General features: G+C 31.8%; 1 protein-coding gene across 4 annotated transcripts in view; it reads right to left on the reverse strand.

The window, feature by feature from the left end:
• The window catches only part of LOC118189209 (ectonucleotide pyrophosphatase/phosphodiesterase family member 3-like), a 167252-nt gene extending 153474 nt beyond the window's left edge, over positions 1-13778 (reverse strand). Inside the window, exon 1 of one of the 4 annotated variants that reach the window (XM_035359774.2) lies at positions 13395-13778. In XM_035359774.2, coding sequence (XP_035215665.1) covers positions 13395-13502 — 108 coding nt within the window. In that variant the 5' untranslated portion in view covers positions 13503-13778. The remainder of the gene's footprint in view (positions 1-13394) is intronic. The other 3 variants (XM_035359776.2, XM_035359781.2, XM_035359777.2) reach the window with 3 other exon arrangements.
• Between the last annotated feature and the right edge of the window lie 3780 nt (positions 13779-17558).

The following is a 17558-nucleotide window of genomic DNA, read 5'->3' on the forward strand; positions in this document are numbered from 1 at the left end:
ACGAAAAACGCTTTAATAAATGAGCAATAAATTGGCGATGTCGCACTAAAGTGTTTTTGTTAAGATTTTCTATGCTGTCACTGATCTCGCAGTTTATCAGTCTGCTCCAGGACTAATACAACTTTTTGTATGTTTAACTTTAATAATAAAGTAATAATAAACTTTAATAAAACTTTGCTTTCTCTGCACTTACAATTCGTAAAACTCAACAGAAAAATTACAAAATTTTTAAAAGCAGCATTGCAACAAATGCTTAGAATTCCCGATACAGTGTAAAGTGTTGGCATACATTTTTTTTTTTTTTTTTTTTTTTTTTTTTTTTTTTTTCAGTCTTTTGTCAGTTTATCATATCATACAATTTCCTCAGCAAGATCACCTACACAACTTGCCTTTTTAACTTTATTAACAAGCATCATCCTTTTTTGCACTTACCCTACTTAATTCAACAGCAAAATCGCTAAAATTTTAAAAATAGCACACGTTTAAAATTCTCGATACAGTGTTAAATGTGGCCGTTAAGTTTTTTCAATTTAATATCAATATTCACTTTTTTAAGTAAGATGACTTTAAATTTTTTTTTTGTCTTTTTATTACAAACCTTTTGTCTTTTTAATGTCAAGCATCACTTAACACCACATCAAATTCAACACCAAAATTACAAAATATTTAAAAACAACTAACTAGAATTCCCAATAGAGTGTTAAGGGTTGCCATCAATTTATCGCATTTGTTTTGTTATTTCTTTAAAAATAATTAAAGGCGATAACGTTTGGTGACAACATCTTTTTGTGCTGCCATTGATTTTTTCATATTCGGTGCATTATTTCTTTGAAAAGAATCTATGGCGATAAAACATTTAGTGGCAAAATCTTTTTATTTGAAAGTGATACGGCTAAAAAAATGAGGATCGAGAGTAATAGCACTTTTAGTGTTAATAACAAATGTAAAAAAAATGAAGACAAAATCTGCTTTTGCTCTCTGGATACGTTCCAAGCAAACAAAAAGTACACTATATACAATATACATTTGGCTAATCTTTGGTATATGGTAACAGGCAGTTTGGCGACATTTTGGTAAGGCGATAAAGGTTACTAGCTAGGACTTAAGCAGTGTACATGGATAAAGCCAAGAGTGTGCGCAGTGCCATTCTTGTGCAATTCTGGGATGTTTTTTTAAGTGAAAATAGGTCGACGTGTACATGGATACCGTGCATGTGCAATTCTTAAAAACGCGGCAAGCAGTGGGCGATTCTGCACTTTCTCCCAATTTCGCACCTAATCTTCGTCATGATTAAGTACTTTTGTTCCATAAAAGTTCCAGCATAAGCGTAATTCGGCTACCAGATTGTTGGAAAAAATATTGAGTAAAACAAAAACATGCCTAATTCAGAAGTCAAACAACAAAAATCAGCGTTATACCTACAAAATTTTCACAGGACTGACTAGTTTCGATGGTTTTACCGAACCATCATCTTCAGCTGCAAAACCGAAAATGAACAAGATAGGAAATAATGTTTAGATAAGATAAGAAAGCCTGGACAAGAATAAGCAAGTGGCGCCATCTGTTGGCGAAACCAGAACTAAAACATAATTTCTCTAAAAGCCGAAGGCAAATTTGGATTGGAATTAGGATCGTTAACTAGAACAGAAAGATTTTTATGAATGTGAAATGCCTCTAGAAAATCCAGTTCTCCAATGGAAGATGTTTTTTGAATAATTTTGGCAGCAGAAAAATTGAAAGTGTGATTTTCGGACCAACAATGTTGAGCAACAGAAGACTTCTGTGTTTCCTTTTTTCTAACATATGCCTCATGTTCTTTGACGCGAAATTTTAAGGCTCTCTTAGTTTGGCCAATGTAAATTAAACCGCACTGGCAAGGAATCCTATAAATACCCCAGGAATTCATATCCGGAATGGGGTCCTTGAGTATAGAAGTTGGAATTTTATTGATGGGACAGTAAACAACCCGAAAGTTAAATTTCTGCAAAATATGTGCAACTTTATAGCTAATTGATGGAAAGAAGGGAATGACAACAGAATTTTTATAATCTCCTAAAATAAGAGTGTGGCTTTTAGTGTGTTGAGATGAGAATTTTTTAACTGCTTGATTAATAATGTTGGGTGAAAAGCCCCTGTCAATAGCTATTGCTTTTAAATAATTTAGTTCTTCATCAAGGACTAGTTTGAAGGAGCAAACTTGAAGAGCACGGAAAACATAGGAATAAAATGAAGCTAACTTTTGTTTAGTCGGATGACATGATTTAAAGTGTGGTGGAAGGCAAACCGATGAAGGTTTACGGTAAACTGTAGTACTGAAGTTGGATGTGTTACGTGTGACCAGAATGTCGAGAAACGGAAGAGAATTGCAAGTCTCAAGTTCAAAAGTGAACTGAATAGCAGGATCAATAGAATTCATTGTTGAAAGAACTCTATTTAAATCATCTTTATTACCTTCAAACAGGGTAAAAGTATCGTCTACGTAGCGGAACCATGCCGGGAAGTTTAAAGTTTCAAACAATTTTGATTCATAATAATGCATGTAGATATCAGCCAGGATGGGACTGAGCGGGCTTCCCATGACTAATCCCTCAGTTTGCTTGTAATATTTATTTTGGAAAACAAAATGTGTTTGTTTCAAACAGAGTTGAGTGAGAGAAATTAGCTCATCAATTTCGATGCAAGAGAAATGAAATTCGCGAAGTCTGGTTTCTAGACATCTTAATGCACCCTCCACTGGGACATTGGTGAATAATGATTTTACATCAAAAGAAACCATGTGTAAATTACGAGGAGAAATGTTTTTAACCTTTTTTACAAACTCTATTGAATTTTTTATGGTGTAAATGTTATTGTCTAATAGAGTGGAAAGTCTAGAAACTAAATATTTAGCTAATGGATACGAGGCAGTACCTAAATTTGATACAATAGGGCGGAAAGGAATACCACTTTTATGAAATTTGCCAGATTATATGCTCTTCCCAAAATTCATAAAAGTGGTATTCCTTTCCGCCCTATTGTATCAAATTTAGGTACTGCCTCGTATCCTTTAGCTAAATATTTGGTTTCTAGATTTTCCACTCTATTAGACAATAACATTTACACCATAAAAAATTCAATAGAGTTTGTAAAAAAGGTTAAAAACATTTCTCCTCGTAATTTACACATGGTTTCTTTTGATGTAAAATCATTATTCACCAATGTCCCAGTGGAGGGTGCATTAAGATGTCTAGAAACCAGACTTCGCGAATTTCATTTCTCTTGCATCGAAATTGATGAGCTAATTTCTCTCACTCAACTCTGTTTGAAACAAACACATTTTGTTTTCCAAAATAAATATTACAAGCAAACTGAGGGATTAGCCATGGGAAGCCCCTTCAGTCCCATCCTGGCTGATATCTACATGCATTATTATGAATCAAAATTGTTTGAAACTTTAAATTCCCGGCATGGTTCCGCTACGTAGACGATACTTTTACCCTGTTTGAAGGTAATAAAGATGATTTAAATAGAGTTCTTTCAACAATGAATTCTATTGATCCTGCTATTCAGTTCACTTTTGAACTTGAGACTTGCAATTCTCTTCCGTTTCTCGACATTCTGGTCACACGTAACACATCCAACTTCAGTACTACAGTTTACCGTAAACCTTCATCGGTTTGCCTTCCACCACACTTTAAATCATGTCATCCGACTAAACAAAAGTTAGCTTCATTTTATTCCTATGTTTTCCGTGCTCTTCAAGTTTGCTCCTCCAAACTAGCCCTTGATGAAGAACTAAATTATTTAAAAGCAATAGCTATTGACAGGGGCTTTTCACCCAACATTATTAATCAAGCAGTTAAAAAATTCTCATCTCAACACACTAAAAGCCACACTCTTATTTTAGGAGATTATAAAAATTCTGTTGTCATTCCCTTCTTTCCATCAATTAGCTATAAAGTTGCACATATTTTGCAGAAATTTAACTTTCGGGTTGTTTACTGTCCCATCAATAAAATTCCAACTTCTATACTCAAGGACCCCATTCCGGATATGAATTCCTGGGGTATTTATAGGATTCCTTGCCAGTGCGGTTTAATTTACATTGGCCAAACTAAGAGAGCCTTAAAATTTCGCGTCAAAGAACATGAGGCATATGTTAGAAAAAAGGAAACACAGAAGTCTTCTGTTGCTCAACATTGTTGGTCCGAAAATCACACTTTCAATTTTTCTGCTGCCAAAATTATTCAAAAAACATCTTCCATTGGAGAACTGGATTTTCTAGAGGCATTTCACATTCATAAAAATCTTTCTGTTCTAGTTAACGATCCTAATTCCAATCCAAATTTGCCTTCGGCTTTTAGAGAAATTATGTTTTAGTTCTGGTTTCGCCAACAGATGGCGCCACTTGCTTATTCTTGTCCAGGCTTTCTTATCTTATCTAAACATTATTTCCTATCTTGTTCATTTTCGGTTTTGCAGCTGAAGATGATGGTTCGGTAAAACCATCGAAACTAGTCCTGTGAAAATTTTGTAAATTAACGCTGATTTTTGTTGTTTGACTTCTGAATTATTTATTCGGCGTGTTATTGTGTCTTAAAAACATGCCTTTTCTTCGTAAAAACAAAATGGCGTAAAAAAAAAAAAAAAATAGCAGGTTGCTGTAGTACGGTTGGTCGCCAAATTTTCGCCAAAAAATTGCTAAGTTACCATAATCCGAAGATTAACCAGACATTTTAGTGACCAGTTTTGTGGCTTTATTAAGTTCTGAGGATTTCAATTTATAAATCGTAAAAATACGTAGATATCGCTGATTCATAAGTAAAGAAAAAAGAAATATGTTTCTTCGAAATGAAAAGAGAGAGTTATATTCAATAAACACTCTTTTAAATGCAAATAGTTCAGTTTTATAACGGAAATTTTTAATCAAATTTACAATTAAGTTATGTCACGGTCGCAAATAATGATTTTACTTGAAGAACTATGACTGGGTTAAAAACACTTTCGCGTGGTAAAAATTCTAATTATATGAATAAAAAGAACTTTTTTCCAGAGTTCGTACACATTTTTGCACATGGAAATTAAGTACTTTTAAGGACCATTAATGAATAAAATTAAGGTACTATCAGCAAATGGAACTAAATAATTTAATTAAAGATATCATCTACGCCTGAACTTCACTTTTGTAACACCATCCTAAGAATAAAACAGATCCGTAATTAAGATGCATTACATTAAGCATAATTTAATAAATTAATTATAAAACAAATTTAACAATAACATCAATTTTGTAAAATTTATCAAACAACTTAAATATTTTACACTTATAATAGTTGAAAATATTTCAAAGAAGCTAAGTGACATTTTATTTAAATTTTAAAAACCGTTAGCTTTATGTTGATTTGTTTCTTTATGTTTCATTTAGTCATGTACTTATTCAGTCTAGAGGTTAGCAGGCAGATTTTATGTCAAACGGCATCGATTAAAATAAGAAGAAAAATTATAATCAGCATTCTATAATAGAAGACTGTCTGTTGCCACCGCTGCTGCATGCTTAGAGAGAGACCTGCTGATCAGAACAGACCTCAACGCCTGATGTTGGCATGGTTGGTAAGTTTTGACGGTCAGTTAGGCTTTTCCTGTCTGACACAATTAGTGTCGTAGCTTTTGTACAGAGTTCTTAGAGTTGTAACATAGTTAATATACTTTAAGGTACCAATAAGTCACTAAAGCATCACAGTTGATAAGTTGTTTTGAATTATTGTAAGTCTCACTAGTTGTAAGGAATAAGTTTTACGTTAATTTTTACATTTTTGTATTGCATCTTCTGACGACAGTAATGAAAGGCAATAACTCGCTTTAACATGCAGAGGTAACTTTTAAGCTGAGCAATTAGTTACAAATAATTAAATTACGTAGCTAGATACCCTTAGTCATTCTAGATTTACATGGTCACAATTAAACTTTATTTTTTTTAATATTTGTTAAAAAAAAAGCATTATTCGCACAAACTAATAACATTTCACAATTTAAAACACACCTAATTGATTCTTAAACAGTATTAGGATAATTATACATTAAAAGCTACGCAACAAACTACATAATATTTATGCGTCTTTTTTGACTAATACATACCAATTTCCTTCTCTTTAAGCATCTTTTCTAGCAATAAGAAATTTGTTTCAATGCGTAGACCAACGTTTCTACCAGTTTCTGCTTCATCTCCTAACTTGCCAATGTGTCGACAATAAACCTATAAGGTTTAATCTTGATCTGGTAAACGCTTAGTAGTCCAAAACACCTGACAGACGTGAAGCAAATTATCTCCATATCTGAAATTAACTACAAAGTACGATAAAGGTTTAAAATAAACCTTGTTATTTAAACATAACTTAGAACATAAGGCCCATTCTTATGCTAACAAAATCAACTACAGCTCGTGGTGATGTACCTTAACTGGTAAAGTCAAATCCAAATTAAAAGTGTGATTCAAAGACTACTCAATTTATAAGCTGGCTCAGTAACTCTATCGTAGTAATAAATTCAAATTTTGGCAGCGATAACGCAAAGCCGATTAATTATAAATTATCAGAGCTGACAGAAATTAATGCAGCGTGCAAGCGGAGGCCAGAAACACGTTCTGTCTTACAATCCAAAAACCTCAGTTTAAATACTATCTCATCAATTTGCATTCTGGTGAGGAAATGGAAAGGAGAAGTTATAGCAAAGACCGAAATTATACATAACTAGTTAATTTACATAATAATATCTGTACATATCTTTGAAGAATAATTTTCTCTCTCTTTATGTAGTCAGTTTCATTCCTCACTATATTTCTTCTTCATTTTAAAATTTTTGGATTTAATGAAAGGCTTCCGTTATTCTAAAAAACTACATGTATTTAGAACGTATAGAAGAAGCTGCTAATTTTATTTCTTAAGCAACATAAAGATTGAGAATAAATATGAAATGATATACGATCCGGGCTGGTTACAGAGCCTGTGTGGCAGAATTTTTAAAATTTAATGACGCACAGAGCAACAAAATCAAGAAATGGTAACATTTTTAGAATTTAGGGAGGCACAAAGCAGCAGAATTTAGGAACCGCAGAGATTATATCAAGCCCTGTGTATGATGCATTGAGAAAAATAAGATGAATCTTTTAAATTGTCAGTTTTCAATTTCTTTATTAACAGAAAAATTCCTTTCTATAGATGCCTGCTCATGTGATAAGATAAGAAGCATTTTTACTTCCTTGTACGAAGTAAAAAGGAAGTATTGTAATCGCGAAAAGGTTCAGGCAGCATATTTCAACGAAAATATCCATTTTGACCGCTATCGAATGCAATTTAACGATGTTTTTGCGTGATATCTGTACGTAAGGACAGAATAAAATACTCTTTTCCTCCAAAAAAATTATAAAACTGCTTTAAAATTAATTCTGAAAAGAATTTTTCGTGGCGTCTGTACGAACGTATGTACGTACGTACATATCTCGCATAACTCAAAAATGAGTAGTCTGAGAACGTTGAAATTTTGTATATAGGACTGCTATAACATGTAGATGTGCACCTCGTATTTTGGTTGCAATAGGCCGCACCAAACGTATATAAAAATATTTATATATATATCTACTCTGTTACCCGGCTCAGTGATCTCAGTTTCTTTACTCTTATATGTTTCTAAATTGTACATTTTTTGCTTTAAAAATGATTGAATTATGTTGTTTTTATCTTCCGGTTAAGGTTTTTATGCCTTTAATAAATCTGTGTGCAATATTTTTAGAATTATCAACAGTTTAAAAGCTGTTTAGTTTTAAATAACATGGCGGACATATTTGTTTACATTTGAAACAGCAAAATTGTAGATTTGTTGCCAATCTGGAGAGACTAAGCTTTGCAACAACAAAAATAACACCTTCATTTATTATTGCGAATTAAATCATGCTAAATCCTTTCTGGAATTTTTTCGAGGAAATAAGTGTTTAAGATTTACTTAATTTTTAATAATTAGTAATTTAATTTTTAATAATTAGTAATTTTTAATACAGATATTTTGAGCTTTTATGTATTTTTGTCTTGTCGCGAAGTGAAAACTGAATTAATTGAATGAGAAATACTCAATCGTCTGTGAAAAACTGTTTCTTTTTTATTTTGTTCGCTTAATTTCTTTTTTACATCGTTCTAGCTTTATTATAGTATTTGAAACGAACATGTGGCAACGATTAGATAATTCTTTAAATGATATACATTTTGTGCATTCTGAGTTATAATATGAATGAAATATAATACTGTTAAATGAGTGAGTGAGCGCCACCAAGGAAGACCACTGACCTGGCCTTAGCCTCACAGTGTGTTTATCTTCCTGGCAGAAACCATCTACTCTCTGCTCCATCCTGCTCCGGGAACGCAGCCGAATAGACGGCTAAGAGCCTCATAAAGTCTACATATAAGCTTGGATGTTGTTGTACGGGGAAAGAGTATCCTGTTAGGAACTACTTAAAATTAAGCAAAGAAGCAATCAAAAGACTGTTAAGAATCGCTGTTAGAATAGACAGAAACTTGTGTTAGATAAAGTAAAGATAGGAGGACTCTGCCTGAAAAATTAACTGTCGTGGATTTTATGGACTTGCTAAATGTCTACATGCGGGTGCTTATACTGACACAACTGTCATATCTTTATGGGGCTTCTGTGAAATCGTTGGTCCTGCATGGAGGAAAGTTGTAACCTATTAAATTATTGCACATAGTAAACTTTAAAAAAATAATAAATAAATAAAAAAAAATAAAGAGAGAGATTAAAACATGATTTAAAAAAATCCTAGCGCCCAAACATAATTTAACGCAGTTTACTTTCCATGTGCCTGACTCTTATGTAAGAACATTTAAAAGAATGGGTACCTGTTATCACTAAGATAACAAATTCCTGCATAATTTAGTTCTTTGCACGTACTTAAACTGTAGTTGTTTTACAAATTGAACCATTCACCTACATTTTCTTTCGTAGTACTTGCAGACAGGATAATACATACATAAGTACAAAACTGAATATTAAAGTGAAAAACTAACATGATACTGAGTACAGAAATACAGAAAGCTGATCCCTAATGCCTGCATACATAACACTTAAAAATGCATACATAATACATGAAAACTAAAAATAAAACTGATAAGCATAATACATAAAACTGATCATTAAGTACTGCTATGTAGTCTAAATCCTAGCCAAGTACGAACTGACCTTCATAGTACATGCAGAGAAGGAATAAATACAGACTTGAGTACTTTAAAGTGAACATAAACAGAAAAGTACAGCACCATACTCAGTAAAACTGATATCTGATTCCAAACACTTGAATACATAATGCTGATACATAATTACAAAGAGAAACTTACCTACATTAATTCCATAGTTAGTTTTATCACCTTAGAACATGCACATAATTTATACAAAACATAATTAAGCACGTAATGCTGATCACTAGAGAAGAGATTCAAACATGCAATTGATCACATAAATACAGAAGTGAACCTAGTGCCAGTGTAGCTATGTTAAACAAATAGAGTGAATTTTAAAGAATGCCTTTATTCTATTGTGGTTTATGCGCTGTCGGCGAAGTAGATTTAATTAAATCCAATAAGTTTAAAAGAAATGTGAGAAACAAATGCGTATAATTTAATATTCCGTACAAGGAAGTCATGTGGTGTACACATCAGATTTTTTTTTTAATGTTTCCCATACTTGTATTTAGTGACAACAAGAGAAATAAATAGAAACATGTTAAGCAAGGGACTTCTAGGATCAGAAGTAAAGCATTCAAATATTATGTTTTCATAGTTTTCCCAAAAATTCTCCAAAAAGGAAAAATTCGTCAAAAATTTATTATAAAATGCATCCATTACGCGTTTAGTACCATTAGTACTATAAAGACATTTTTAATTTTGTCACACTTTTTCTGGGATCTTCTAGAATAGTAGGTGTATAAATCTTACCTTCAAACTCTTCTAAACTTTCGAAAATGCAGTCTCTGAAATTTGAAAGAAATATTATCCCCTACTAATTCTGTAACAGCAAAACGCCAGAAATATTAAAACAAAATCAGAGAAAAAAAGTGCAAAATGAATTTTATAGAGAAAACTTTTGGACGTTCTAAGAATTCTGAATATTCTGAGACAATTACATGGGAAAAACTCTAACCATGAAATTATAAAAAAAGTCATTAAAAAATAGTTTCATAGCTATTTTGCTTTTGCTAAGAATTGTTTCATAAACTGAACTTAATATAATTTATTAGTCTGTGTATTTTTCAGACTGTAATAAAAGTCGCCAAAATGGAAAGTAATGTCACTTTACGATATCACAAGGAAAAATGAAAATAAAAATATTTATGTTATTTCTAAAATAATTTTAATCTATTAACATTATTTTAATGAAATTTATGAATGTTATAATGTTTTAAAAAATCGTCGAAAAATTCCCAAATCTCCGAATTAAAAGGTTTTGTACAGAATTTGATCTTAAAATTGCCAACATGTTGATTAAGTCGTCAAATTTAGAGCCGTTTAATAAAAGAATTCGCATCCCTAAAAGAGAAAGATTGTTTAAAAGAAGAGAGAATTTCGAAATCCTTATGTTTAACTTCTTGTCCAGAAACTGGAGTAGCGCTCCGTTTACATTAGAAACAGGAACAAATTCAAACGATAATCTATAAAACACATCAGTTAATCAGTGAATCGCCAAATATATTCCTCCAAAATGCTAATTGCGCATACTCAAAAATGCATATCCCAAATGGCACTCGTAAAAACAGACAGAAATTTCAGAAGATTAAAAGTAAGGACCTTCTGCAGCTTTTGGCCAAAATTAAGGGCTTTTAAGGACCAAAAATCGATTGCAAAACACATAAGGACTTTTAAGGACTCTTAAGAAATAGTACGAACACTGATTTTCAGATATAAAACTTCATGCAAGTAACAGATTGTCTCCAAACAAATCAGATTAAAACATTTAACTTTTTATTAGGTGGAGTGAGATATTTGTCCTTAATTGGCATGATGAGATTTTATAACACGTATATAAAATTTTATTTCGCGGATCTTTTTCAAAAAGAATCATTTCTTCCTACGAGGATTAGTAATTGCATTTTAAGATAAAATGTGCAATAAATTCTTTGAAAATAGTTAAGGTACCTAGATACAGCAGGTATTCTATCTCAAAAGCGAAAGCTTCCAGTAAAATACGTTTCTCGACTCCCTGAGACCCTGTTGTAAATAGTATTTTTTGATTATTCGCACCCTTCGTTTCCGAAAATCCCCAACCCATTGGCGACAACTTTTGCTTGGCTATCTTTACGGCTTATAGGTACCGTTCGTTCTGTTTATAAATAATTAATAAAAGAAAGCATTTCATAAGAAACGAGAAATTTTGAGAGAAAGAACAACAATCTATATATGGCCAATATTTACATTTTTACAGCTGTTGGATACCATTTAGCAAAATGAAAGTAAAAACACGCGCAGATGCACGTATACTCAAACACGCGTGTTGGTATGCGCATGCGTGGATTGGCTTTATCGCATTTATACTCTAAAGGAAGGCTTCTTAAACTTTTTCCAGTCACGACCCCTTTTTATTACTGAGATTTTTTTCGCGACCTCAGGACCCCATAATATTTACGAAAATTTTGTGGGACCCCATAAGCATTGCGCAAATCCGACACACGCGTGAGTGAAATTGTCAATTTTTTTACTTGTACTGTAATATATATACTATTACAGTTTTCGGTCATTAACTTTAATTTCTAATTTTAAGACATAGAACAACGTGAAATTTTTAAATAAGTAACAGACGAAATGACAGCGTCACGTGCAAAGCAAGGAAAATGAACGTTTATATTATTAAAAAGAATGCTTCGAAACGTTTTCGTTTTTTCTATGTCTGTATTGTCTTATCTTTATCTATTTTCAGATACATTGTGTAAAAATATTTGGTAATTGAAAGATTATTATAATAAGTTAAAGAAACATAAAAACTGTTAAAATTTTTGGCGATGCCCAGCTACCACAGTTTAAGAAACTCTACTCTAAAATGCTCTAAAAGCAGTGGTCTTCTCCAAAGATGTAGGCTCGTGATCACTTGCGAGTGTACTAATGTCACATGAATGTATTAATGTCACATGTATGTGTCACATATACACTACATGAGTGTAATTGCTATTATTTTCCTTTTAGGGGTACGCGATCAAAAAAAAGTTTTTTAAATCGCTGCTCTAAATTACGCTGAAAACACGCATCTCTACCGTATGCGGGAATCAAAGTGCGGATGACTAGAACGTACAATCTCGATTTTGTAGCATATAAAAATATACATTCATTTTATTTAATTTACATTTATTGTATAAATTTTTTTTTTTTTTTTTTTTTCCAGAAATAAATTCACTCAAGTCATGTTAAATTAAAAATCGAATAAAAACAGAAGAGTGCGCTTTTGCGTCAAAATTTTAACAACTGATAAAGGGGGAAAAAACATTAAATGTTTCTTCAGAAAGAGCTATCCCGGAGGAAAAATCCCCAACTTCAGGAAGTAGGTCACACGACTAAACTAAACAGTTGGCTTATTTTGGCCTTTGGCGACTAAAATGCGATAAGCATACCGACACTCCTGCTACCGTTTACAGAAATGTCTCATACTCAGAAAAATTGGCGTCTGTAACACATTTAATTATAATAAATGCGTAAAGTATTATATCCTTGAGCATACCAAATTAAAAAAAAATAATTATAAAGAATAAGTGAAAAAATGGATAACATAATTTGATGTATATTTCTTGAAAGACATACACTCTATTCTACAGCAGTTTTTAACTGTGTTTCTTTTCTTTTTTTTTTTTTTTTTGTTTATTCTCTTATTCTAATTTCATTACTATTATTTTAACTATGCAATCTAATCTATGACATTTAATCTTGAGTTTGTTAAATACAATTTTATTAGACATAATAAACTCGAGAGGAAAATTTCTATTTTACTTCATTCAATGAAATTTATAATCATCATTATTTCATGTTAATCCACGAACGAAATATTATAACAATAAACATCGTCTTCCGTAACATCTCAACAAAACTTTCGAGCGCCTGAATTATAATGAGAGTTCCTGTTTAACACTTTTTAATAAATTATTTTATTACATGGAATATTTTCATAATATATTTTGCAATAAGAAAGGTTTAAAATTAAAAAAACAACGGATTAGGGAAAAAAAAAAATATGAAGGCTGTGTTTAAATATTTATTGTACTATCTACGCAAATATCAAACACACAATTGATTGAAAACAAATATGAGTCACCCTATATTACGCTACAAACTTACTGCATCAAAGTCATGAATACTATTATATATAAAACATTTACTTACTGCAGCTCCAATAAGAATAACTGTAATCCTTTTTTTAAACCATGGTGCAGGGGAATTACTGGGAGCAAAATCAGATCGGGGCTCACTGCTCATTTGCATAAGTTCCATAACTGGTTACTAGAATTTAAATTCGATCGCATGGCGCGAAATATCAACAACCATCTTTACACAGCATAAACGACTTTACCGTTTACCGTTCGAAATAATTTGCGTCAAAATATTTGCTTGCCATGTTCACTTCTCTAAGAATTCTATATATATTTTTAACAGCTGATGACAGATATGATCAAAGAACCTTTTAATCTCATTTAAATTTTTACACTGCATAATAATATGAAGTGATACTTAAAAAGCAGCTTTACCCAACCTGCTCCTTTGTGCCGCTTTCCGCACGCGAACTCTCGACTCGTGACCGCTTTAAGAGAGAAAGGTTGCCATATTTTCCTTCTTATCGATCATTCTACATTTTCTGCTGATGATACACGCAAAATTCTTTTCCTAGTTCACTTCGCTACATTTGCTGTCATTAAAACAATGCAATCTAGTCCATCTTTCAAATTCATCTCACAACCTAAGCTTAATTTCTAAAATGAAAAGAGTAAAAGGTAGGAAAGGTAGACAAGTATACTGAAAGAAAACATACACAGTAGCTCACGTTTGTTTTCGGATTATATTTTTTTAATGTGTTTGAATGACAAAAAATAATAAGTGTATCTATTTAATATTATAACATCCGTGAGATTTATATAATATATATATATACCATGGCTATTTTCTTTAATAACCTGTCTCTTGGAAAAAGTGGTGTGATAGAAATTTTCTTAAAATAATTTACTAAAATATGCTCTAAATTAATTCTTTTAAGCATTTAATGCAATAAGATACAATTATTTAACATACATATACAAGTAACATAAATTGGCTCTTAGCGCAAAATAGGTATTTTTCTACTAAGGATTCAATTGATTTTTTAATGTAGGAATACTGAACTGCCTCTGGTGGTTCTTCTTTCAAAATTTGTTTCAGTTACACTTTAAACAAAAATATGTCTCTTTGCTCTCAGGCGAGTCATGAAAAGTTTAAGAAAGAGCTTGCCCTTAATTTTATAAAAATAAAATACAAATTGTAACTAGAGTTTTTACTTTTTATGCAAATACATGTAGATAATCGTGTCTGAAGCAAAAATATTTTAAAAGGGAGGGTAGAATACTTACAATTTAAACAAACAAACAAAAAAAAAAATCACATAAAAGCACAGAAATTACTTGACACAATCTCAGTACGTTTAATAAGCAACAAAATTTCTGCTAGAAGCTCCAACATGCTATTTTCTTTTCCTTTTACATCAGGTAAAGCCCACCAGTTACCGAGCAGTAAGATTGCTGAAAATAAGAAGGGCAATCCAGGTCCATATATCGACAGACCAACTGGATGGGAGATTTCGTTGCTTTCTTCGTATTAGCTTTCTTCATAATATACGTACGAGCCAGTTTACCTTAGAAAGCTCTCAAAGAAGGCATTCCTCCTTTCGTAAACATATAACTGTTATGTGCTTTGCCACAATGCATATAACCTAATCCTCGTATCAGGTGATCTTCTAGAACAGGCTGTCCAACTGGCGTATAAAATGTATGGGCTGTATAAAATACGCCAAATTATTTTTACGGCCCGCGAGTACATTTTACTATGAATATAAATTTATGTTACTAAATTATTATTAGTAATATTGAAATTATTTTACTATGTGAAAATTTAAATCTAATTTTAATTTATAGTAGGTACTATTCAGTTTGCGTAACTTAACCTGGCTGAATAGAGCAGCAATCCGTTTAACGTTGGTGCCACATATTATATTTGTGGTTGGTTGTTGTTTATCTATGGTTGGCGCATGTGATGCGCACACTACCTTGCGCTACTTGGTTGATTTATGCAATCGTGCGAGTGCAGTCTCGTCTAGAATTTGAGGAGTGACTGTTATAATATCATTAACTTAATTTCATATTTATTTATTAATTAAAATAATTATTGAATATGAGTGCTACTAATAAAAGAAAAATAGACCTCGAAAATCGAGAATTTCAAGATCGCTGAGACATAGATTATTTATTTATTCTGAACAAGAATGGTAAACTACAGTGTTTGGAATGATTACAAATCATAGCACTGTGTAAAGAATATAACTTGAAGTGCCATTATCTTTCCACGCATAAAAAAAAAGTATCATTCGTACATGTGAGACATGAAAATACCACTAGCGAAAAAAATGAAAAAGCAGCTGGATCATCAAACGATTTATTTTAATCAAGAACCAAAATTTCAAGAAGCATCTGTAGCTGCATCCTTTGAAGTTTGTTTAGAAATAGTAAAGGCAAAGGAGCCATTTTTGGATGGAGAATTCATTAAAAAATGTGCCATAAAAATGGCTCAAGCATTTAATGACAACGAAATGGTAAGAAGATTTCAAACAGTATCACTTTCTCACCAGACTGTAAGCCGACGTGTAAAGGAGATTAGCATGCATGTCACTAATAAATTAGAAAACTTAATCAATAGTTGCTGATATTTTTCGGTAGCATTGGATGAAAGCACAGACATTTCCGATACAAGTCAAATGCTTATCTTTATAAGAACTGTAAATGAAAACTATAATTATTCAGAAGAACTTTTAAAATTACAATCATTACATGGAATAACAAAAGGTGAAGATATTTACAAACAATTCAAATATTCAGTACAGCAGTATGGGGGATTTGACAAGTGCACTGCTATTGTAACCGACGGTGCTAGAGCTATGACGGACAAAAATATTGGGCTCGCGGGACTTTTGCAAAAAGAAGGAATAACATGTCGTATGTTACACTGTATTATCCATCAGGAGCCATTATATGGTTTATCCCTACAACTAAAAGACGTAATGGACATGGTTTGCAAAATTACTAATTTAATTCGCGGCGGAAATCGTTCTCTTGCACACCGAAAATTTAAAAAATTTTTAGATGAATTGGAAACTGAGTATGGAGATCTGCTTTTACATAGTAACGTTCGTTGGTTAAGTGCTGGAAAGTGCTTGAGGAGATTCTTTACACTTCGAAAAGAAGTTAATCTTTTTCTCACAGAAATTGCCGTCGATGAAAATTTGACAGCAAATTTAGTTGATAAAAATTTTATTTATTCACTTGCTTTCCTAACGGACATTACAAATTATTTAAATATTTTGAATAAATCCTTGCAAGGACAAGATCAAAATGTGTGTTGCCTTTATAAATATGTTACTGGATTTAGAAACAAATTAAAATTGTTAAGGTTTAATATGGAGAAAAATAATTTATTTCATTTTGAATCTTGCAAAGAGATCTATGAAAAAATGAAGGAATGTAATATAGAAGCGAATTTTAAAATATTTCTACTAAAACTGGATATGCTAATTACAGATTTCAATGAAAGATTTTCTCAATTTGATGATCTTAAACCGTCTATTGATTTATTTTGTGGTCCAATTAATATTGATATACACTCCGTTGATCTTAAATATCAAATAGAATTATGCGACCTGCAGGCTGACCCATTTTTTACATCTCGTGGAGTAACTAGATTTTGGACTTCAAATTGTATCAATGTTCGGAAGTACACATATCCGCGAGCGTGCATACTCCGATATGAAATATATAAAGTCAAAATATAAAAAAAGTTTTAAAGATTCCACTCTTGAAGATATAATTAGACTTGCCACAACAAATATTGATGTGGACAATAAAAGATATTGTTACTAAAGAATTATAGCCACAATGTTCTCATTACTATATTACTAATATTTGAAAGTTTTCTTTTTAGTATAAATAAAATATTTTTTTAATTAACATAAACTGACTTTTCATTTATCAACCTTCTTGGCCCCCGAAATGTTTGGTGAAGAAAATATGGCCCGTGGGCTACGATAAGTTGGACATCAGTTCTAGAGCATTCCGAGCAATGATTTCTTTAAAAAGATTTTCAATAAAGTTTAGATAAAATTCTCTTAAAGTCATTTGATTATGGCAAAGCATACGAAAGCTATCTGCCTGAATTCTTTTAAAGATTTTCCATTTAAGGAGATTGCCATTAAATCTGAAATACGTTGTACAGTCAAAGATCTTGTTGGGGAAAGATTTTTCATCACGTTGAAAT

The sequence above is a fragment of the Stegodyphus dumicola genome, chromosome 10 (assembly GCF_044657685.1).
Source record: "Stegodyphus dumicola isolate Sdum_Otavi_A_Nest chromosome 10, ASM4465768v1".
Taxonomy (NCBI): Eukaryota; Metazoa; Arthropoda; class Arachnida; order Araneae; family Eresidae; genus Stegodyphus; species Stegodyphus dumicola.